This window comes from Stegostoma tigrinum, chromosome 11 (assembly GCF_030684315.1).
Source record: "Stegostoma tigrinum isolate sSteTig4 chromosome 11, sSteTig4.hap1, whole genome shotgun sequence".
In the NCBI taxonomy this organism is placed as follows: Eukaryota; Metazoa; Chordata; class Chondrichthyes; order Orectolobiformes; family Stegostomatidae; genus Stegostoma; species Stegostoma tigrinum.
Genome location: NC_081364.1, coordinates 65,541,158 through 65,565,861, shown reverse-complemented (window position 1 = coordinate 65,565,861; position 24,704 = coordinate 65,541,158). Strand labels below are relative to the sequence as shown.

Sequence of the window (24,704 nt, the reverse complement as noted above, 5' to 3'; positions counted from 1 at the left end):
TATCTTTGGACTGTGGGAGGAAACCGGAGCACCCAGAGGAAACCCATGCAGACACAGGGAGAATGTGCAAACTCCACACAGACAGTCACCCAAGGCTGGAATCGAACCCGGGTCCCTGGCGCTGTGAGTCTGTAATGCTAACCACTGAGCCACTGTGCCGCCCAAAAATAAAGTGCTTGAGGAGCTCAGCAGGTCTGGCAGCATCTGTAGTCTGAGTGTGACCTGTATCCTTCATATCAGGGGAAACCCCAGCTGTGCCCACTTCTCTGGATCTCCAGACGAGGGGTGAGGATACTGAACTACCAACTTGCTGATTGACCCCACGTCCCCTACTTTCTCCCCATCCCTGCCCCCCCCAGTGAAACCAATGGTTGTCATCCCAGTATTTTAAAGGAAGTTCGCGAGGACATTGCTGATGCCTTATCGATAACCATCCACATTACTCCTGTAAATAATTGTGGTCCCAGCACTGAATTCCAGTGGTACTCCAATAGTTACCGTTTGCCATTCTGAAAATAACCCTCCATCCCAAATCTCTTGTCTTCTATTTGTTATTCAAACTTCTATCTGTGCTAATGTACTACAGTCAACACCATGAGCTCTTATTTTGTTAAGTTGTCTAATCGTACAGTGTAGAAAGAGACTTATACCATTCCATACTAATAAAAAAAACCCTCAACTCTTTTCTCCATGCCTGTTCTTTCAAAGAGTCACAATTCCCTGAATACTTAGTTTTGAAGTGCTTTGATCTCCTTGCAAACATATCTCTATAATGGCTATAACATCACACCCATTAAATTCTATTTGTGCTGTTCATTTATTTGTAAGTAAAGTTCTCCTTTGCCTGTGAAATATTTTGTGATATTTGGAAACAGTGAGAGTCCAGCTTTTCTGAAGGTTTGCTTCTCCTGCACAGGTTTTACAATACGGGGTGAGAAGGACTGGGCACACAGGAAGCAACTGGGATTAGTCTTTGTGGCAGTAAAATTGGAATATTAATCAGGACTTATTACTGTTTTCTCTCCAGGGCCTGCATCAACCAGCATCTGATGAACAACAAAGATTGTTTCTTCTGCAAGGCCATGATCACTGCAGTGGATGATTATACGAAACCATCCTCCTCCTAATTGCCATTGACCCTCCTTTCCAGCACTAAGGAGAAGGGATGCTGCTTCACAACATGGGGGACTGCATCATACAGGGATCTGAATGATCAATATCCAATGTTTACAAGAGGGAATGATCCTTGGTGATTCATTGAGCGGGTGATATGCTTGTTAGACTGCTATTGTGTTTCAAATATTGATTGCTTGAGACTGAGACTGACGTGTTCTGAAGGGCAATTAACGGATTGGATTTCACTCTATCCTGTCAACCACTAACACAGATGTTGTGTCTTAGCTATGACTGCCACCCTGGGTCCTAATGCCTATCCCCTGAACCAGCTCATGAGACTCAAACTGGGGGTCAGGTTTTAGAGCAGTAGGAGAGGAAACAGATATTTATGTGCCCCTCTGTACTGTTCTGTGTCAACAAGACACTGATTGGGGGTTGGAAGTATAAGTTAGTTGGCCCCAAACTGTAAGGGGGACATCCTTCTGTCGACAGATCCTTTTCAAGTTCCTGAGAACTCGCTGGATCCTTTTCGTTTGCCATTAAGGTTTTTGTTGGGAGCTTTTAAACACCAAGAAAATTCAGATTTATGTTAATCGGCTGCATTGTTTGATGCCCTGCTTTGTGGTGGATTTTGTTTTATTTTTGTCGCCGTACATTCTTAAGCCAGAAAGTCAGAAAATCATTTCCTCCAACCTCAAAAGATTCTGCAAAGCATCCTGAGTTGTTCAAGATCCTACATGGGAAATGTTTCCCTCCAATTCTTGCCCATCTAATTGCTTTGTAAGGGCTGGTTTCTACCAGCTCAGGCCCCATTGTAATGGGGCTGAGGTTTGCCCTTTAATTTTGCCATGCTTGATATCCAAGACCTGGCTTACATAACTCGCATTGACACTACAACTTGCTGGAGTTCAGTAGCAGCACTGACGTGGTGTTAGCAAACCTTACCTGTAATTTTAGTCCTTCTCATCTATATCCCAGACACAGCACTCAAAACGGCCAACCCCAAAACTCCACTGCAGTTCCTGTGCCAAAATGTTTCCTCACTTCCCATCTCTTGCCATCTATAAGCCTTCAGCTTTAATTTGAAGAAAGGTTTACCTTTAGACCTGGAGCTGGTTTGAATAATTTGAGTCAGGGAGGGCCTTTTTACTTCCAGAAGCCGGTCAACTAATGTAGTGATTACATTCAGTCACATTTTGTTTACAGTATGCAGTACAGCAGAAATATTGCTGTCATTATAGTGAGGTTTTCACATCGATCTGATTGCACTAAGGATTCTGTGTCTACAATGGCATTGAGGTCCAGGAGATCTTAAGCCAAAATATGCTGGAGGTTTCATCAGTTTTTTGTGATTTATTTATGAGACTCCCAAATCCCTCTGTACTGTGGTATTGTGAAATGTGTTAGTGGCTAAGATTTGGTTTTAACCAGTAAGCTCTGAACATAAAAATGAACAAGTTTGTTAGAGGAAGTAAGCACAAGGGGAGTGAGAAACTTGTCAGCACTGTTGCTCTCAGCAGTGTTCGGACACTAATTACCCATGGAGGTTGTGCCACTTTCTCCTGTTCGTAGCTTTGTGACCAACTAGAGGTACAAACACAGTGTGAAAGTTCTGACGATGAACAGTGACTGCTGACTCTCGATCCTAACGCTCTCTCCTGCTTCCCGCATCAAACCCAACAGAAGACCCCATTCACATAAGGAACTGGCAACAAACACTCTCCCAAAGTCACCAGCACACAGTCAGTCAGCCCAGAACATGCACTTTACCAGGACTGACCTGGCCATGCACTCAAATACGTATGTTTCATCATGGGTGAATCAAATGTTGCAGACCACTCTGTGATGCAGCCTTATACCAGAAGAGTTTTAAATACACTGTTGATGGTCCTCTTGCTCCATCACTATTTGGAACTATGGTTATAGCAAATTGGAAACTAAACTTTGCAGAAGTGTGTGTGTATGTGTGTTTAGTTGAGCAGCTGCCTTGTTAGCTATTAAAATCCAGCAGAACCAGGATTAAGTATAATTGTGCATGCAATATTCTGTTATCACAAACACATTCAAATAATTTGCAGGTTTTAGGAAAAGGTTGAATACTGTGACTAGTGTGTGCTTCCAATATAAAAACATATGGAGTTAACATGTTGTGAACTTTTCGTCCCTACCCAAAAGCCCTTTCGTTAATGGTTCAGAACTTAGTTTATTTTTACAGAAGAATCCACAACCAGTCATTTCAGTTGCAATTATACAGTGGGATGTTATTTGTATTAGTGAGAAAAGATCTGCAGCGGTAAGGCTTTAGCTCCACCTCACTGAAATTGAGTGCAGTGTGAGAAACCAACGATCCCTGCTTTTTCTACTGTTAGTGGGAGCTGTGGAGTGAATGAAGCTGCTGCTTGTGATGAATTCTTGACGGAGTTTAAGTGCACACCTGAGCATTAAAATGATTTATGCGTCTGTCTGTTAGGCTGTCGCACTGTTTGTACATCAAACGTTTCTTCAGTCTCCTCTGCTACTCCTTGGAGCAATCAGGCTGTATCTCCAGCAGCCAGCCTCAACCCCCTCAGCCTTAGAACATAACAGCACAGCCCTTGATGTTGCGCCGATCTGTGAAACCAATCTGAAGCCCATCTAACCTACACTATTCCATTATCAGCCGTATGTTTATCCAGTGACCATTTCATTTAAAGGCCCTTATTGACAATTCTACTGCTGTTGCAGGTAGGGCATCCCACGCCCTTACTACTCTGAGTAAAGAACCTACCTATGACATCTGCCCTATATCTATCAGCCCTCATGCTAGCAATCACCAGCTGAGGAAAAAGGCTCACTGTCCACCCTAGCTAATCCTCTGATCATGTTTCTATCAAGTCGCCTCTTAACCACCTTCTCTCTAACGAAAACAGCCTCAAGTCCCTCAGCCCTTCCCTCCATACCAGGCAACATCCTGGTAAATCTCCCCTGCACCCTTGCTGTAATGTGGCAACCAGAACTGTACGCAATAGTCTAAGTGCGGCCGCACCAGAGTTTTATACAGCTGCAACGTGACCTCATGGCTCTGAAACTCAATCCCTCTACCAATAAAACCTAACACACCGTACGCCTTCCTAACAACCCGGGTGGTAACTTGCAGGAATCTATGCACGTGGACACCGAGAATCTTACCATTAGCCCAGTACTCTGTATCTCTGTATTCTTGTTACTCCTTCCAAAGTGAATCACCTTACACTTTTACACATTAAACTCCATTTGTCACCTCTCAGCCTAGCTCAGCAGTTTATCTAGGGATAATGGGAACTGCAGATGTTAGAGAATCCAAGATAAAGTGTGGAGCTGCATGAATACAGCAGGCCAAGCAGCATCTTAGAAGCACAAAAGCTGACGTTTCAGGCCTAGACCCTTATCTATGTCGCTCTGTAACCTGCAACATCCTTCTGCACTATCCACAATTCCACAAATTTACTAATCCATCCTTCTACGTACTCATCCAGGTCATTTACAAAAATGACAAACAGCAGTGGCCCCAAGACTGATCCTTGCAGTACACCACTAGTAACTGAACTCCAGGATGAACATTTCCCATCAACTACCACCCTCTGTCGTCTTACAGCTAGCCAATTTCTGATCTAAACCGCTAAATCACCCTCAATCCCATGTCTACCTATTTTCTGCAATAGCCTACTGTGGGAACCTTATCAAACACTTCACTGAAATCCATATACACCACATCAACCGCTTTACCCTCATCCACCTGTTTGGTCACCTTCTCAAAGAACTCAACAAGGTTTATGAGGCACAACCTACCCTTCATAAAACCGTGCTGACTATCCCTAATCAAATTATTCCTTTGTAGATTATTATAAATACCCAAAACCGAAGTAAGGCTCACTGGTCTGTAATTACCAGGGTTGTCTCTACTCCCCTTCTTGAACAAGGGGACAACATTTGCTATCCTCCGGTCTTCTGGCACTATTCCTGTAGACAATAACAACATAAAGATCAAAGCCAAAGGCTCTGCAATCTCATCCCTAGCTTCCCAGAACATCCTAGGATAAACCCCATAGGGCCCAGGGGACTTAGCAATTCTGGAAAGTGTGAAAATAGATAACACCACCTCCTTATGAACCTCAATCCCGTCTAGTCTCATAGCCTGTATCTCTGTTCTCAACAAGGTTGTCTTTTTCATATGTGATTACTGACGAAAAATATTCATTTAGTACCTCTCCTAATTCTGCGGACTCCACGCACAAATTCCTACTACTGTCCATGACTGGCCCTAATCTTACTCTAGTCATTCTTTTATTCCTGACATACCTATAGAAAGCTTTAGGGTTTTCCTTGATCCTACCTGCCAAGGACTTCTCATGTCCCCTCTTGGCTCCTCTTAGCTCTCTCTTTAGGTCCTTCCTGGCTAACTTGTAACTCTCAAGCACCTTAACTGAGCCTTCATGCCTCATCTTTACATAAGCCTCCTTCTTCCTCTTGACAAGAGATTAAACTTCCTTAGTAAACCACAGTTCCCTCGCTCAACCACTTCCTGCCTGCCTGACAGGTACATCCTTATCAAGGACACGCAGTAGCTGTTCCTTGAACAAGCTCCACATTTCAATTGTGCCCAGCCACTGCAGTTTCCTTCCCCATCCTATGCATCCTAAATCTTGCCTAATCACCTTATAATTGCCTTTCCCCCAGCTATAACTCTTGCCCTGCGGTATATACCTATCCCTTTCCATCGCTAAAGTAAACATAACAGAATTGTGGTCACTATCACCGAAGTACTCACCTACCTCCAAACCTAACACTGGCCTGGTTCATTCCCCAATACCAAATCCAATGTGGCCTCACCTTTTGTTGGCCTGTCTACATACTGTGTCAGGAAACCCTCCTGCACACATTGGACAAAAACTGACCCATCTGAAGTACTCGAACTATAGCGCCTCCAGTCAATATTTGGTAAGTTAAAGTCCTCCATAAAAACTACCCTGTTACTTTCGCTCCTATCCAGAATCATCTTTGCAATCCTTTCATCTACATCTCTGGAACTTTTCGGAGGCCTATAGAAAACTCCCTTGAACCTCACAAGTAAACATCCCTATTAAGTCAAGCTCTCTCAAGCCTTTTAACACTCTGGTCTTAAACATCGCTTACACTTTGGGATTTTCTATTCTAAAATATGAAACCAGTTATTTGGAAAGTTACCCAAATGGGACAAACGCACTATTCAGACTTGCAATTCATTTACCTTCTGGGTTTTGAACAAAAAGTTAATATATTTTTTTTAAAAATCAGTGCATTCAATGACACTGCTTCTGCCTTCAGGATATTTTCAACAGCCATCAAGAATTCAGCAACTCTGACTTACACTTCATTGAGCCACCAGCACCTTCATGTAACTGAAACAGCACTGAATGACATTTTCATTAACACAATAACCAATTTTAGAAAACAACTGGGGGCAGATTTAATTCAGTGTTGTGTGAAAGTTGCAAGCACCTGGCTCATGGCATCTACCAGCTGAGCAAACTCTTTTTGTTTACAAAGAGCACGATTTGAAGTGGGTTTAGGACATATATAGACAGCCAAAACAAAGATAGCAATCCCATTGGGATCTGGACAAGTCTACAAGACTGTATTTGAATAAAATTCTCAACAGTCCTCAAGTTAAAAGTACAACAGAAGGCTTCGCTCGCTTGCACTTCCAGCAGCCAATTCCATACCTAGTCCACAAAATGAATTTTAGTCAAAATAATACCTTCCAAATGAAGCAATTCTCTAATCCAAATTCAAGTTGTGTTTATAGGAAACCAACATTTTTGTTCATTTAAATAAAAAGTTGGAACATCTGAGAAACTGACTTGGAGCTCCCACCGTTATCATTGGTCACTGACTGAGTAACTGCTTACATTTTAAAACACGCCAGACTATGTTGGCTCAAGAAAGGATAATATAGGGGAGTAAAGGGGCAGCGATCTCAGCTTCCAGCGGTCACTGCCCAACCCTGATATTTATTCTCAGAAACAGTCCACCAAACCCAATAATAGCCTTGAGCGCAACAGCAGTACAGTGAAAGCAAGCTGGTAAGTGGGTGTGATGTTTCATCAGCTTTGCCTCATAATTCCATAAACCGATCAAGCTGCAACTTCAAGACAAAGGATGTTTACAAAAGTTATTTTGAAGATATCACATCAGACTGAAGGAGGAATTCCAGAGGTAACTTACAACACTGACCATATGCCCTTTGTGAATGAGGGGCTCGATACAGTCAGCGCATGGACCTAAATCCAGAAGACACAGTACATTAAACTATGTACTGTGAGGCACAGCTGTTCCAAGGAATGTTTTCAAAGCCATCCTCCAATACAATAAGGTGTGCCTAGATGCTGAATCCAATACTATACAGAAGACCCATTCCCCTCAGAGCAACCATCAATAATTACAATCAGGAAATACTTTTGGGAATCAAACTACAGCCAATTCAGGCTGTACTGCCCTCAGACACATCAATGAAAGACAGGAGCTACAACTAACTTGTCACAGTGCAAGTTCAGTTGCTGGAGGGGAAAATTAATGAAGTATCAGGACCCTCGTTGTTGACTTCATCAGCAGCTCTGTTCTATCCACTGATAATCAGTATAGATCAGTCCTTTAACTTGCACTCTGGACTTATGTCCTTCACAAGGTCAGTTGCCGTGACCTACATGATTATCCTTGGTTCAGGCACTGAGTCAGCAATGGATTTATGAGGTAGAACGTTGGCTCCATTCAGGTACAGCTCATCTTTCACAATCACATCCTCTCCCAGGACTGCAATATTCTCCATCCGCACCTGGAAGAGAACAAGACAACAGTCAGCCCAGACATTGTCAAGAACAATCTAACATTTAATTACACAGGAACCCAAGAAGGACATTCAACCCTCAAATACATTGTTATTCAATGAGATTAAGTATGACTGCAACCTGACTCAGTAACAAAACGTAACAGATTTAAAATTAACAACTGATCTCGTGTCAATTGCTATTTGTGGGACAACTTCCAAACCTCTACCACACTTGGCACATACTTCACTCCTGAAAAGTGTGAACACAAGAACTAGGACAGGAGTAGGCCATCCGGCTCCTCGATGCTATCCCACCATTTAATAATATCATGGCTGATCTTTGAGACTCAGCTCCACTTAGCCGTCCACTCACCATAACGCTTAATTCATTTACTGTTCAAAAATTTATCTAGTTTTGCCTTAAAAAAATTCAGTGAGGTAGCTTCAACCACTTCACTGGGCAGGGAATTCCACAGATTCACAACCCTTTGGGTGAAGAAGTTCTTCCCAACCTCAGTCCTACATCTGCTTCCCTTTATTTTGAGGCGATGCCCTCTTGCCCTAGTTTCACCTGCTAGCAGAAACAACCTCCTTGCCTCCACTTTATCTTTTCCCTTCATAATCTGATATGTTTCTATAAGATCTCCCCTCATTCTTCTGAATTCCAATGAGTATAATCCCAGTATATTCAGTCTGTCTTCATAATCTAACCCTCTCAACTCTGGAATCAACCGAGTGAATCTCCTCTGCACGCCATCCACTGCTAGTATATCCCTTCTCAAGTAAGGAGACCAAAACTGCACACAGTACTCCAGGTGTGGCCTCACCAGGACCCTATACAGCTGCAGCATAGCCTCCCTGTTTTTAAACTTCATCCCTCTAGAAATGGCAGACAAAATTCCATTTGCCTTTTTAATCCATCTGCTGCACAGCAGCGTGCTACAATTTTTTAAAACACAGACCATTTTGTGGCTCCAATTTTTTTTTAAACCAATGCCCCTTAAACCAATGGCAAAAATTTCTCTATCTACCTCAACAGGTTTCCTTTATATGTCAAAAACTTCAATCAAACTAGTCTCTAACCTTCTAAATTCCTGGAAATACCACACCCTAGTTTGTGTAATTTTGCTGCACTGTCCTTCCGACAGGCCCAGTATATTCTACCAAAGGTGGTGATGCCCAAAACTGCTCACAATGACTAAAGGTGTGGTCTCAAGAAGGTTTGTGCAAGATTGAAATATGACTTCTACACCATATATTCTAATCCTCTAGATAGAAAGGCCTGCATTCCTTTTTTTAAAACAAGTTATTTCTGTGTCTGCTCATTATGGATCTCCACTTTCTTTTAGCTTTCTTTTCCCAAAAAGTCTACCATGTTCCATCTTTTTCGGTTCAAAGTGAGCAATTAGACACTTGCCAACGTCAGGTTGGTCCATTTACTTAAAATTACAGAAGCATTATCAGATTATGTTTTCATGTACACCAATTCCAAGAAATTGAATAGCTCAACCCAGTTTTTTAAAGGAATTTAATGAGGACATTGCTGATGCCTTATCTATAACCGTTCAAATTTCTATTGACTTAGGAACCTTCCCTTTGGATTGGAAAATTGGATAAATCACTTGTTACTTAGGGGGGATAAAAACAAAGGGTAGTAAAACTCTCCTCCACGCATTTTAATTGATGTGAGATCAATTGTTAAATTGAAGTATGTTTTGATAGGTTTTATTAACCAAAGTTCCCACCCACACTTTTTTTAAAGAAGTGATTAAGAAAAGCCCATTATCCCCTCAGGTAAGTCAGACATGATCTCATTAAATGGAGGAACAGACTTGAAGTCTAAAAGGCTTCCATATGTTCCCAAGACAGGTCCCTCATTAACATTAAATCAATCTGATGGTTTTGGACATATTCAAGGTGACGGACACAGCCCGAGCATATGTGAATAGTTTTGTTCCCTCCAGTTCATTTGCACCCAGAAAACAGCTCCTCAGTTTCTGCACCGTGCGTACGTGACCCAACGATTAGCCTTTAGAGTGTGAGCAAGCTTGCTCGCTGTCTTTGGTCTGCCAACCAGCCATTACTGAGCAGCACAACATAAGGGCCTGGGACCATAATGCTGCAAGCTGTGCAGACCTGAAAATTAACTAAGAAATTCTCTCTGTGAATATATTCACAGCCAGAAAATACTCAGTACACAGTCAGGGAACAGAGAAAGATTCCTTGCTGTTCTCTCTCATTCCCACCTCTCCAGCCCCATTATCTTCCTTCTCTCTGATACTGCCACCAACATCCCTCACCACTAAACTGCTCATACCCACTCCATCAGTACCCTCCCTTATTCCTCCACATGACATACCGCCTCCCCACTCACCCACTGTCCTACATCCGAGCTCCAGCCAATGATACAGGACTCCAACCAGGAGTGTGAGCGAATCCTGGAGCCCTTTAGGATTGTGCAGCGTTTTATCCGCACTCCATCGTCAATCACCACTTCAGGGCCAATTGTCACATTTGGACCAATGGAACAGTTCTCTCCAATCTGTGCTGTTGGGTCCTAGTGGAGAGAATTGACAGTGAGTCTCAGTCTGCAGGAGACAAGTTCACAATATGAATGAACATTGGGGCTGAAATACAATCAGGAGCTCACATAAGGCCGGGTCACAGATCTAGCCTACACAGAAATACAGAAGTCTCTTATCAGTCACCTGTAAAAGGTCTTTGGCCAGTCCCAACTCTAAACCTGTAAATCAGCTCCACGTGACGCTATCACTCAGACAAGAGAAGCAGGGCCACTGCTGGATGTGGAGGTCAATAGTAAGTAGGAGGGGATATTCAGAGCTCAGACCTGAAGAATAATGATCGAACAGTTTCAGGAGATATTTATACTCCACTTGGCAGTGCAACATCCACTCTGGGGAGTGCTTGATTTCCTCAGTATTAATGTCCCTCAATGCGAACATACAGTATTGCCAAACAATTCTTCCTCAAACCCTAAGTGGCATTGTCACATCAGTATGTCACTCTAACTGCTTTTACCATTGTTGCCTCCATTTGGAGGAGTGTACACACCATCACCATCTTGTTTTTTAGAATTAGAGTGTGCGCACCTTGGAACCTGCGCAACAGGAGCCTCGGCAGGACCTGCCTTGTAGATTTAGAATCAGCAATTCATCAAGTGGCGACAAAGCATCTGTTGGTAACAGCTGAACTGCTCTCATTAAAGTCCTTTAGGGAAAGGAATCAGCCACTCACATCCACTCAGGCCTGCGTACATCAGTCCCACACTAATGTGGTGGACTTCCAAATAACTGAACAAGTCACCCCTTGTGTGGACCTAGATGTCAATAAATGTCAGCTTTCCCAGCAACATCCACATTCCCCAAATCATTATTTCATTGGCTTTCTGATTGGTTAAAAAAAAGGCTTTCTAATCATTTTAAAACTTGCTTGTTTTCTAATATTCAGGGTACACCGAGACTAAACAAACAGGATGGGGTAAAATTTACTGCCAGAGTCGTAAAAACTCCATCTGCTTCACTAGTGCCCTTTAGGGAAGGAAATCTGGCCTACACATGACCCCAAACCCCACAACAATGCTCTCTGATATGATCTAGCAACATGTTCAATTCTATCCAAGATAATAATTCACCAATACATTCTCAAAGGTAATTAGCAATTGGGCAATAAAAAGCTGGCCCAGCCATTCAAGTTCATACTGGGGAGTTTAGTCGAAAGAGGGATTCATTTTGGGACTGTTTCTTACTAACGGTTATATTGCACCACCCAACCATAAGAATGTGCAAGTCTGAAATACAAACAAAGTGCTCAATAATAGCAGGTTTGGCAGTGGCTGTGGAGAGAAAAACAGATTTACATTTCAAGTACCATGACTCTACAGACTGTGTGGTTTTAACTACAAAGGTAGTCAGCTCTGGGAGACTGATGTTTCTTAGACCCAGCCCAGGTTGGGTTCCACTGACTACAGGCCAGTCAGTCTAACCATGTGGTAGGGAAACTGTTGGAAGCAATTCTGAGGGATAGAATTAATCTGCACTTGAAGAGGCAGGGATTAATCAAGAACAGTCAGCATGATTTTATTAAGGGGAGGTCATGTCCAACTGATTGTCTGATTGACTTTTTCAGAGGAGCTGACCAAGTCTGTAGTTGAGGGCAATGCTTTTGATGTCATCCAGTTGGACTTCAGCAAGGCTTCTGAAAGTCTCACATGGGAGAGACTGAGAAAAAGTAAGAACTAACAGGATCCAAAGAAATTTGGCAAAGTGAATCAATAGTTGGCTGAGAGGCAGGATGCAGAGGGTAATGGTTGAGGTGTGTTCTTGTGACTAGAAGTCTCTGTCCAGTGGAGTCCCACAGGAATCAGTGTTGGGGCATTTGCTGTTTCTGGGTTCTATAAATGATTTAGATGCAAATGTAGGACAGGTGAACAGTAAGTTTGCTGATGATGGGAAAAATGATTGGGTAGTAAATAGTTGAGAAGAATAACCTTTAGATTATAGAAGGATATAGATGAACTGGTCAGATTGGCTGATCAGTGGCAAATGGCATTCAATTCACATGGTGTGAGGTGATGCATTTGGGCAGGACAGACAAGGCAAGAAAATACATAATGAATGGCAGGACCTTGAGGAGCACAGAGAAACCTTGGTCTGCATGTACACCGGTCTCTTAAGGTATCAGGACAGGTGGTTAAGGCAGGAAATGGGATACTTTATTAGCTGAGGCATTGGGTTTAAGAGCAGGGAGGTTACGCTGCAACAGTGCAAGATATTGATTAGTGGATTGTGTGTAATTCCGGAATCTACATCACAAGAGGGATGTGATAGCACTGTAGAGGGTGGAGAGAAGATTGACCAGAATGTTGCCTGGGCTGGAGAGTTTTAGTTCCGAACAGAGTTTGTACAGACTGGGATTGTTTTCCTTAAATCAAAAAGGAGACCAAGAGGGAACACGGTTGAGATACATAAAATTATGAGGGGAATAGACAGGGTAGATAGGAAGAAATTTTTCACATTTCACAGGGATCAATGACCAGAGTGCACAGATTTAAGGTAAGGACAGTAGGTTTTGAGAAAATGAGAAGAAAACTTTTCACCCAGAGGATGATGGGAATCTGAATCTCACTGCCTGTAACGTGGTAGAAGTAGAAACTCTCAAACATTCAAAAAATATTTAGAAGTTCACTTGCAATGCAGATGCTAAGGCTATGGGTCAAAAGCGGGAAAATGCAATTAAAATAGTTCAGTGGTAGTTGACCAACATGGATGCAATGGGCTAAACACCCTCTTCTGTATTGTCTATCATAAACATAACAAACTCTACCACAGATCCTTTTGCAATTTTGACTATTTTTGTTGCAAAGAGAACTGCAGAAAAATAATTCCATATTTGGTTTGTGAAATCCCAGAATGTCACAAAGTTAAAGTGTCTTAGCCGAAGGCCTTCAGAAGAATAAAAACTGGACCGTCACTGCCACCTGCTGGGGGAAAGAAGAAAATCACCACTTCCTGCAGGCCCACAAGCATGAATATACCAAGACCAGCAACTTGTAAAGATTCTCAGCAAACCATCAACTGTGGTGAATCCAAAAAGATCCAGTTTGGAACACCATTTGTATACCACGTATGGTCACAGAGGAAGACCCACTTGATCAAGGTGAATTGATTTGAAATTCTGCTCAGAAAATACGCACTTCAGAATTTCACATACACAATCACACAACATCCAGCACATTTATGCCCACTAAGAGTTTTGGAGGTACTCCCCAGGCCTTTCCCCAGAGTGCAGCAATTTCTCAAAATATTTATGTTTCATTAATGCGAATTGACTAACACGATTGATGAATGTTGGACACTACTTGAATAACACAAACTTTCTGCTGTACAAGTATAAGCAATTTCTCTATAACACGGTTTTCTATAGCACAAGGTCATACAAGAATGCAACTATCGCATTACAGGAGAACTACCTGTACTGCTTCCACTTTCTGACAGGGCAATCCAGCTCACAACCCACCAGAGAGTAACAAAATCCTCACCCACTCACAAGGTCCTTGTGCAAGTTAACTGCAGTTTGTGTCCTCCACAAGGAGGAAGGAACTGAACCCACCTGGGTTGCAGATCAGATACCACAGCTGCTCAAAGAATTGCTGGCTGGAATGCTAACGATCAGATTCAATGGAGTTAGTAAACTACTCTGACAGTGATACAGGCCACAAACACTACTCATTTTGTCCAGTGGCAGCATCTGATGCATTGCTCAGCAAAGGCGTGCTATTGTATAATGCTGGCAGTGTGGAATGTTGAGCAAAGTGTGCAACTGCTGAACGGGAGGAAGCAGCGGTCAGCCAGAACAGCTGAACGAGGAGTGCAGCGCATGGACGTGATGGTGTAAAACCCCCACTGGGACCCCTGCACCAAGACTTACCACCAGCACGTTTCCAACGATGCCAGGTCCTTGGTGTAGCCAGTCTGGTGCTGTGTGCCGAAGGGAGTGTAGATACATGCACATTCCAGTTAGGAAGTCCTTCGGCTGCCCGATGTCCATCCAGAAACCTGCACAGAAAACAAGCAATTACATCGTGTTTCCAGAGATTTACAACAGTCCCCAATTCCTGATCCTTTAGGTCCTTCAGGCAACTTCAAGACTGGATTCTCTTGCACAATACGACCAGGACCAGCAGCAATCCTCCACACTGCCTCAGACTCTGGAAATCAGTACCTTTCAGAGTGACCCTCCCAGTCAATGGAACAATTTCACCTTCTTTACTCTGAAAGTATCTATCCTGGCCTTGCACACTTCTATCAAATCTCCCCTTAACCTTCTCTGCTCCAAGAACAAACTCTGGTTTCTAATATCTGCTGCATCCTCATCAGCGATTTGTGTTTGTGGAAGTTTTAGTGATTCTTCTTTTCAGATAGATCACGGCCTGACCTGCAACTGAATTTGATCTAATGACTGTTACTCCATATCCTTACCAACAGAAATCAATCGATTGCCATTTTGAGACCTCCAGTTAATGGCAGTGTTCCCAGGTTTGTGAAGGATAGAGTTCCTGATAATCACTGTCTTGTGTACAGATAGGCCACTTCCTGATTTCACCATATTTGACCCAGCTGTCATCTAACAGCAGGCTCCTTCACTCTAGAAATCCCTACTGGAGCAAAGTTTGCATTTGCCCAATGGCAGACTCCACATCATAACACAATGCAGATCCGAGCAAACCAAAGAACACTGGATCAATATGAATAACAAGCTACATCATTTAATTATATAATCACTAACCTACCCTAAACAACGGCATGAGTTAGAAGTGAATTAAGAAAAAAATCACTGGCCTGTATTCATAAACTGATCTTGCCCAGGGCAGATGGTGAGAGAAAGAAAAAGCACGTTTGGGTGTGTGAAGCAAAAAGCGATACTGAAATATCTCTCCAACATCACAGACCTGAAGCTCAGAGACTACCCAATTCAGAAGGAGACTCTGCCTCAAGTCAAGTCTGAACTGAGTGCTTTCCTCACCTTGCAGCTCCATGGCATACAGCTGTCCTTCCTGAGCCATGACTGGGAAGATCTCCTTCTCAATGGAGGTTGGCCTGAGCTGTAAACAGATAAAGGACACAGAATCAGCACCAGTCACTGGATTCCCAGCCTGCCAGTCCCAGTGGAATGGTCCATTATAGTTGAGCTGGTTCACAGCACCACTCTCCCATCCTCCCTTCCTCACGCAGAAGTCTTGTCCATGCTCAGACTCATTGATACCTTACCCTTCTGTTAACTAGCATGTTCATTATATAAGCTATCTGCAAGTTGGCAGAGAAAAATATAAACTATTTTGGGTGTGGGATTGTTATTTTACATCTCTCTTCCAGGAAAGGACGCCACTTACTCAGGCACAGCACTGGAAGCTTTCTTGACCTTCAGACTCTTAACTATTTGTCAGCTTTGGTCCCAAACAGTTGACTGTATTTAACGGTAGGGAGCATCATGCCCAAGTTATGTAAACCCTGGCCAGCAAACAGCAACAAGAGCTTTGGGGTCAATTTTCTCTCTTAGATTTAAGGACAGTGCAGGCATGATCTGAATCCTGACAGGGTACAGGGATCAGTTTGTTACACTGCCAAGACATGTACCCAAACACTTGTAACCAGAAGGGGAATTAGAAGAGGGCGTGTCACAGTCTCAAAATGTACTTGATTGTCACCAAGTGACCAGAACAGATAGCAATTTTACTGTTAATTACCGAACTACAGGACTGCTTTCTCTTTAAAAGAAACGCCTGGGGGTGGTTTAACCTGAGGCTCACCATACCTCAGGTGAGGGGAGGGGTTGAGAAGGAAAATCCTTCACACTTGGTAACCTGTCATCACAAACCACCGTACAGCCAACTAAGCTAACCAAAGCCCTAGCTCCAACCAGTCTGGTTGATCCAAGAGAAAACTCTCTACTGGAAACCGCCTGCCAGAATGAAGTCTCCGATTTAAATCACTGACATACCGCATTTACGAGTTAATAGATATATTAATAAGTTTGCAATTTATGAAAATCATCTGAGTCAGCCACAATTCTAGCTCGTGTGAACCTCTGGGATTAAGTCAACAATAACTGGATGAAATCAACAACAATAACCTGCCTTGACAGAATGAGCGAGTAAAAAATGCCAAGCTAGGGCAATGATCAAAAGCTTTGATCAAGGATTTCAGATGTCTTCAAGGAAAGGCAGAGAATGTTGACAGGGAATTCTGGAGCTTGCATCCCAGGCAACAAAAGGCAGAGTTGCCAAACGGAACAACTAAAATCAGGGAGATGGACAAGATGCCAGAGTTATCTTGGAGGGAATTACAGACATGGGAGGTGCGTCTGTGAGCTTAGAGGCAGTGTGCAATCAGGACTTGTTCCAAGTTCGGCCACAGGAGGCATTACTTTATATAGGATATAAATACAGGATATTTATACAGGATATGTCAAACGTCTGTGTTTAGGCAGAGATGTGATTGGAACCACTAAGTAACAGTAGGAGTGTGTGTGCGCGTGCGTGTGCGCAGACCAGGGGCTATTCAAGGTTGCGTTTGAGTAGTGATGCACTGTTTCAGGACAGTGGTTCACCAGCTTCTCGAGTATAAATTAGTGATCGGCAACAAGCACTGGTCCATCTAGTACCACTCATATCAAAACCGAATAAAGGAAGTCAAGATTATAGGGTGTGACCCAGGAAAAGATAAATAGAGGCAAGAGAGGAATAGATTATTTCCACTTGCAGAAATGGGCAGCCTTAACAATCCAACAGAAAATGAAGTTAACTCCTCATCAGTGCAGGATTAATGAATGCTAGAATAGAAGTTTAGCACCTTCAAATTCTGCAGATGCAGCTCGATTCAATGACAGCTGTATCCAACCATGAGCTTTCCCTGTCCTGGGAGTGTTTGATGAGGACAGTGCAGAGGGAGATTTCCTCTGTATCTAACCCTGTGCCGTTCCTGTCCGGGGACTGTTTGCTGGGGGACAGCGTAGAGTGGGCTTTACTCTGTAGCTAACCTCATGGTGTTGCCATCCTGGGGCGTGGATGGGGACAGTGCAGTGGAATCTAATCAAACAGAGTTTAGCACTTCATTTGCCTGCGTTAAATAGCCTTCACTTTGAGGTTTGTGCAGGCTACAGGGTAGTAGGGCCATGTTTTATACCAAGTTCACGGAAACACTGAGGATCTTTACCACTGGGATCCAAAGATCTCCTTCATCACTTGCTGAATAGAGTACAGACCAAATATAGCCGCTTCACGTCAAGGGAAACGCACCTGGATCCTGTTCAGAACCATTGGGCTGAAGATGTACATTCCTGCATTGATCTTGTTTGACACAAACACTTGAGGCTTTTCCACAAATCGATGTATTCGCCCAATTTCTGCTTCATAGATCACAACCCCGTATTTGGATGGTTCCTCCACCCGAGTGACCTGTCAATGAGACGGATTTATTAAAAGACAGTCAGAGGGACATTGATAAGCTAAAGTGGCAGGGACAAGGTCAGGGAGCAATTTCCACAAACACGTTTCCTTTTGGGTCTCCCTCGAGACATTGTCCAGTTGCTGGAACAGTCAGAAGACTCTCCCCAGTACTGTCCATCGTTCCCAGGAAATAGGCAGATATTCCCAGCACCTCATTCCTGCCTGAGGAATAATTCCTTACATACAATGCTTGAGGCCAGAGTTTGCTGTTACAGCTGTAACTTTGCAATGTGAACTGGTGCAGCGCACAGGAGGTGAAGTTTACTGATTACATTGGTCACTACAGCAGTTTTAACATGCAATACCATTTTAAAACAAAAAATTATTTCATCGGGCATGGATCTTGTTGGCACGGCTAGTATTTGGGATCTGTCTCTCCCCCCCCCAAATGCCAACTGAGTGGTTTGCTAGGCCATTGCAGAGGACAGTCAAGAATGAACCACTTTGCTGTGGTTCTGAAGGCACACGTAGGCAGATTTCTTTCCCTAAAGGATGTTAATGAACCAATCGTAGTTTCGTGATCATCCTCTCTGAAACTGACTGTGAATTCCAGGTTTTATCCATGGGAACTGCACTGGCTGTAGTGGGAGGTGTTGAATCCAAGTCCCCAGAGCATCCACCTGGGCACAACTCACCACAATAGTACCCTCCTTTCCATGATGCTTGTGAAAGCGGACCATCTCTTCAAAGGGGAACTCACAGATAACGTCACTGTTGAGGACAAAGAAGGGCTCCGAGCTGCTGGTGATCAGCTCACGGGCCAGAGCGAGGGGTCCAGCTGCAAAAGGCAACACACAAGAGTCATAAAAGCTACAAGACAGCCAGGTGCTCCTGACCTAGCAAGATCCACAATCAGCATCCACGGACACATACTCTATGTGGAAGCACCTTCTCTGCCCTGCACGGATTCCTTCTTCAGGGTTATTGTATCATTTTTTTAAAAAAAAAGCTAACTCAGTAGTCAGAGATAGGAAGAACTACCAATGCTGGAGTCAGAGATAACACAGTGTGGCGCTGAAGAAACACAGCAGGCCAGGCATGATCAGAGGAACAGGAAAGGTGATGTTTCGGGTCAAGACTCTTCTTGCAAATAGACTGCTTAAGATGGAAATAGCTAGGAACATATGAAGTATGACAGTAAAGGTACGAAGATATATGGAGTAGAGACAGATAAATTCACCTCAGTGCAGATCATCAACGACTTAACGCCGGAAAAGAGAGAAGGAGTTTAATAACCATCTCCTGTCCTTTTATTTCACTAAACTGCTGCCCTCATCAGATGCTCTATTATTCCATTTTGGATGGGATTCAGGGACAGAAATTAATGAAATTTAAGGGAAATAAAGTTTTTTGTAAATCTACAGTGCAGAAGGGAGAAGCCAGGATTCCATTAGGGACAAAAATGAATAACTGAAGTGAAGTCCCCTTAAGGGCAGAGTGGGGAAGATCAGAAAGGGGAGCACGAGGGTTTCACTGTCATCAGTATATCAATGTGGCCAAGTTTCTCACCTGTTCCCAAGGGCTCCTTTTCATGAGAGAGAGAGATCCGGATACCCAGCTAAAGGAAATAACACAAGATGGCTGGTTAGTAAAGAATACACAATTACAGTTACTGTTCCTATTGTTTCATAGAATCATACAGCATGGAAACAGACCCTTCAGTCAAACTAGTCCATCCTTACCACGTTCCCAAACTAAAATAGTTCCTCTTGCCTGCGTTTGGCCTTCAAACCTTTCCTATCCATGCACTCATCCAAATGTCTTTTAAATGTAACTCTATCCGCATCCACCACGTCCTCTGGCAGTTCATTCCACACACACATGTTGCTCATGTCCTTTTTAAAACTTGTTCCTCAGTTAAAAATATGCCCCTAGTTTTGAAACTCCCCTACCATGGGTGAAAAACCCTGCAATTCACCTTATTTATGCCCATCATGATTTTAAAGACGTCTATAAGATCACCAACCTCCTACACCGCAGTGAGAAAAGTCCCAGCCTATCTAGCCTTTCCTTATAACTCAAACCTTCCACCCAGCAACATCTGATAAATCTCTTCTGAACCCTCTCCAATTCAGTAATATCCTTCCTATAACAGGGAGACTGGAACTGCACACAGTACTCCAGAATAGGCCTCACCAATATCCTGTACACCTTGAACATGACATCCCAACTCCTATACTCACAGGTCTAAGCAGTGAAGGTAGGCATGCTGAACACCTTTACTACCCTGTCTACCAGATGCTCATCAGTCAGGCAGGCATTTGTGCAAGGTAGGCAGAAAGAGAAAGAGGTGGATGCTCAAGGCAGCAAGCTGGGCCTGGAGTTGACCTACCTGCACCTGGATGTGGCAGGCCTGGCTCTGCTGGCAGTACCTTTCCCTCTCAGACAGCCAGGGATGAGCTCAAGCCCAGTTCCAGAGGGTTGCAAAGAGCATGGGTCCGGGGGAATGAGACCAGCTATGACATAAAGTACAGGCTGCAGTTTGAAATGATCTTCCAATTTTTCAGAGGGTAGAAAGTAGAGAGGCCACATAGGAATGAGGCTCCTTAAGCTCAATGGGTGTTCAGCACTCAGCAGGAGCTGCTGGAGCTCTGTCCTCATGGTGCTGAGAAAAGCTGAATGGTCTTAACCATACAAGGGTCAAATCAACATTCTCACTTGTTTATCCTATCATCCTCTCCAACCTGTATGATTCAACATCCCAAAACACAATTACACAGCAAGAGGGGAAAAACACTGCTGGGATCAATCAGGTTGCATGCTGCACAGTTCAATACAAATCTCTGCTTTCACCATGTCTAGCACAATCACAGAAAATCAGTGTGCAGGAAACATTTCCATCCGCTACCGTAGCCTTTTCCCACTTACCCGCTGCTCCTGCTCCTTCATCTCCTTCTCCAACATCTCCGACATGTAGCTGACAGCAAGGATTACATGGGATACACCAGCCTGCTCAAAACAGATAATAGATGTGGGAAAAGAGAGGCACAAGAACCTGTCTATAGTCTGCATTTTTAGACTGATTTATTCTACATTCCCAATAAGGACCTACAGCTATTGTTACAACAGTCTGCATACTGTTAGATTTCAGTTGAAATTCTGAAGAAAACAATGAGGGAGGGAAAAAAAATCGAATCTACATGTTGACCTGTTTAGAAACAGTGCAATTTGATATTCAGCCCTTCCCAACTTAGATGTTAGAGGAGGCTGACATAGTGCTGACTACATGCCACAATTAAGCTGTTGAAGTAAATGTCAACTCAATATTAATGAGCAGTCACAAATCTCTTGCACTAACGCTGATGCAGTTGAAAGGGAAAACTGCAACATTAAATTGTTTTGGCTTATCCACAATATTCCTCAAAATATTTCAGCACTAATATAAAAGAAATGATTATATACAGTATGATCTCTGTACAATTTTAAAAGTTTGTGCAATAGAAAAATACAATGAAGTGGCAGTGGGAGGCATCTGTGAGGATGCACTGTCTAGTCCTTACACACAGCCATCCATTATCACATGCTGCCAGAACATTACCACTGCATCGTCAAGTTCCGGTCTTGGTATACATGCGCTCCTCTCTCTGATATCCTGATTGTAACCATCTCTGGCAGGGGCTGACTGTACCTTTACTAAGGCTTCCACTTGGTGTAGAAGAATGGGCTTGTTGCAGAAGTCCACCAGCGGTTTTGGAACACTGAGTGTCAGCGGCCGTAACCGCGTGCCGTAACCTCCAACCAGAATCAACGCTTTCATTGTCAGCTGTGAAGACATGAAATGGGAGCTCTCACTCAACAATCTAGAGGAAAACATGCAAGAATAGAACCTCAAGATGCTGCAATTTTCCAGCAATGGCAGGAAGGTGACAATCACGCTGTACAAATGAGACTGAAGCTGAGTCAAGGGTGGAATGAATGCACCTTTGAACCTATTCCCACAAAAGCAATTCCACTCCCGGGCCCCACCTTTGTTGAGGTTGGCAGTGCCTTCCTCTTTCCATCAAATCTTTCATCATCAACCCTTACTCTAGAAACACACATTTGCTCTGCAATCTTCAACGTCCTTTCCTCTCCAAAAAATCGAGACCCAGAATTAACATAACATGTTTGAAACCCTGCAATCAGGTTTTTTTTTCCTGCAGAAGTGCAGTCCTGAAACAAACTTTATTCAAGTCACACCAGTAACTGAGGCAGAAACAGGAAGAACTGCCGATGCTGGAGTCAGAGACAACAGTGTGGAGCTGAAGGAACACAGCAGGCCAGGCAGCGTCGGAGGAGCCGAAAAGCTGACGTTTCGGGTCAGGACCCTTCTTCAGAAATGGCACTGGCTATTTTATAAAGTTGATTTGCTGGTCCTCGAAGACAAAAACCTGAAATGGGCACCGACTGAAATGTACAGCGCTGACACCCAACCGCCGTGTCTCTGAATCGGCAAACCACAGGTCCCATTAACCGGAGCGGGGCGGGACAGAAACGTGCAGACTCTGCCGCTTGGTCCCCGATTCAGGATCCCCTCCCTCGCTGACTAGTGCCTGAGCCAGGTGGGACCTTTACTCAGCTCAAACCTGGTCACAGCCACACAGGTACAGGCTGGACTATTCTCAGGACCAGCTAATGTGGTGCCCTCCACTCACTGGAGCTGCCCATTTCTGTCACACCCCCTACACTCACTCACTCTAATCACAGAGACCCTCAGTCATCTCCTGTCCCCTGAGGAGACCTCATCCTCTCCCTCCCTCCATCCCACCCCCCCCTCCTCCACACCCCCACCTCCTCCACACCCCCACCTCCTCCACACCCCCACCTCCTCCACACCCCCACCTCCTCCACACCCCCACAACCCGGGATCTGCATCCGACCCTCCCAAACTGTTTGTCACCCTCGCCCTCGGGACCCTATTTCCCCACCTCTCTCCATCCCAGGCTCTCCTCCGGACTTACTTCTCTGCTCCCCGGACCCTCACCTCCGGCATCGAACGACGTGGCACTGCCGCCGCGCCGTAACGGGGCAACAGCCAATGGCGAAAGGGCCGCTGGCGGCCCGGCCAATGGGGGGCGGGAATAGGGGGAGGTAAGGTCAGCGCCCGGCCAATGCGGGAGAGGGGAGGGGAAAGTGTTCCGAGAGGATCCGTCTTCCATCGATTGGTTAATGAAGGAGGGGAGGTGGGACAGCTTTGACCAATCGGAATCGGGGTCAGGGCAACGCCAACAACGAAACGCGTGCATAAGATGGACCAGGAAGCAGCGTCTTGGGGGAGAGCGCCCTGAGGGGGTGAAGTGGGCTGGAGTGATTACTACAATTACCCTGAAGTGTGAAGCTGGATGAACACAGCAGGCCAAGCAGCATCTCAGGAGCACAAAAGCTGACGTTTCGGGCCTAGACCCTCGATCACAGACGGGGATGGGGTGGGGGAACTGGAATAAATAGGGAGAGAGGGGGAGGCGGACCGAAGATGGAGAGAAAAGAAGATAGGTGGAGAGAGTATAGGTAGGGAGGGGATAGGTCAGCCCAGGGAAGATGGACAGGTCAAGGAGGTGGGATGAGGTTGGTAGGTAGGAGATGGAGGTGCGGCTTGAGGTGGGAGGAGGGGATGGGTGAGAGGAAGAACAGGTCAGGGAGGCAGAGACAGGTTGGACTGGTTTTGGGATGCAGGGGGGGGAGGGGATGATTTGGGCTGGTTGTGTGGTGCAGTGGGGGGAGGAGATGAACTGGGCTGGTTTTGGGATGCGGTGGGGGAAGGGGAGATTTTGAAGCTTGTGAAGTCCACATTGATACCATTGGGCTGCAGGGTTCCCAAGCGGAATATGAGTTGCTGTTCCTGCAACCTTCGGGTGGCATCATTGTGGCACTGCAGGAGGCCCATGATGGACATGTCATCTAGAGAATGGGAGGGGGAGTGGAAATGGTTTGCGACTGGGAGGTGCAGTTGTTTATTGTGAACTGAGCGGAGGTGTTCTGCAAAGTGGTCCGCAAGCCTCCGCTTGGTTTCCCCAATGTAGAGGAAGCCACACCGGGTACAGTGGATGCAGTATACCACATTGGCAGATGTGCAGGTGAACCTCTGCTTAATGTGGAAAGTCATCTTGGGGCCTGGGATAGGGGTGAGGAGGAGGTGTGGGGGCGAGTGTAGCATTTCCTGTGGTTGCAGTGGAAGGTGCTGGGTGTGGTGGGGTTGGAGGGCAGTGTGGAGCGAACAAGGGAGTCATGGAGAGAGTGGTCTCTCCGGAAAGCGGGCAAGGTAGGGGATGGAAAAATGTCTTGGGTGGTGGGGTCGGATTGTAGATGGTGGAAGTGTTGGAGGATGATGTGTTGTATCCGGAGGTTGGTGGGGTGGTGTGTGAGAACTAGGGGGATCCTCTCTGGGCGGTTGTGGCGGGGGCGGGGTGTGAGGGATGTGTTGCGGGAAATGCGGGAGACGTGGTCAAGGGCGTTCTCGATCACTGTGGGGGGGAATGTTGCGGTCCTTGAAGAACTTGGACATCTGGGATGTGCGGGAGTGGAATGCCTCATCGTGGGAGCAGATGCGGCGGAGGTGGAGGAATTGGGAATAGGGGATGGAATTTTTGCAGGAGGGTGGGTGGGAGAAGGTGTCCCCTTTTCTCCCCTTTGGTCCAGGAACTCCCTAACTACGTCCGTGACACCACCCACTCTCTCCACCTCCTCCAGAACTTCCAATTCCCTGGCCCCCAACACCTCATTTTCACCATGGATGTCCAGTCCCTATACACCTGTATTCCGCAT

At 44.8% G+C, this 24,704-nt stretch overlaps 2 protein-coding genes across 3 annotated transcripts in view; one reads left to right on the top strand and one right to left on the bottom strand.

The window, feature by feature from the left end:
* LOC125460234 (E3 ubiquitin-protein ligase RNF123) overlaps nt 1-3,145 on the top strand; it is a 334,824-nt gene extending 331,679 nt beyond the window's left edge. The window contains exon 39 of the mRNA XM_048547433.2: nt 1,028-3,145. Within this exon, the coding sequence (XP_048403390.1) occupies nt 1,028-1,127 (100 nt within the window). The 3' untranslated portion in view covers nt 1,128-3,145. The remainder of the gene's footprint in view (nt 1-1,027) is intronic.
* gmppb (GDP-mannose pyrophosphorylase B) lies at nt 422-22,992 on the bottom strand. Of its 2 annotated transcripts, none has more exons than XM_048548241.2 (10): nt 22,871-22,937; nt 21,592-21,726; nt 20,832-20,912; nt 19,473-19,521; nt 18,599-18,741; nt 17,754-17,912; nt 15,482-15,560; nt 14,387-14,514; nt 10,314-10,496; nt 422-7,945 (listed from the first exon to the last, which is right to left on the bottom strand). In XM_048548241.2, the coding sequence occupies exons 2-10, from the start codon at nt 21,718-21,720 to the stop codon at nt 7,814-7,816; spliced, it is 1,083 nt and encodes a 360-aa protein (XP_048404198.2). In that variant the 5' UTR covers nt 21,721-21,726; nt 22,871-22,937; the 3' UTR covers nt 422-7,813. The 2 variants fall into 2 exon arrangements, with proteins under 2 accessions (XP_048404198.2, XP_048404197.2); XM_048548240.2 differs by having other exon boundaries at nt 423-7,945; nt 22,904-22,992.
* Nucleotides 22,993-24,704: the final 1,712 nt, after the last annotated feature.

Excerpts from the sequence above, each read along its gene's own strand:
- gmppb (XM_048548240.2), bottom strand. The coding sequence starts at position 21,720 with ATGAAAGCGTTGATTCTGGTTGGAGGTTACGGCACGCGGTTACGGCCG. Across the intron at positions 19,522-20,831 it reads TGAAGGAGCAGGAGCAGCGG|CTGGGTATCCGGATCTCTCT; the intron begins GTAAGTGGGAAA and ends TATTTCCTTTAG. Across the intron at positions 15,561-17,753 it reads TGGTTCTGAACAGGATCCAG|CTCAGGCCAACCTCCATTGA; the intron begins GTGCGTTTCCCT and ends ATCTGTTTACAG.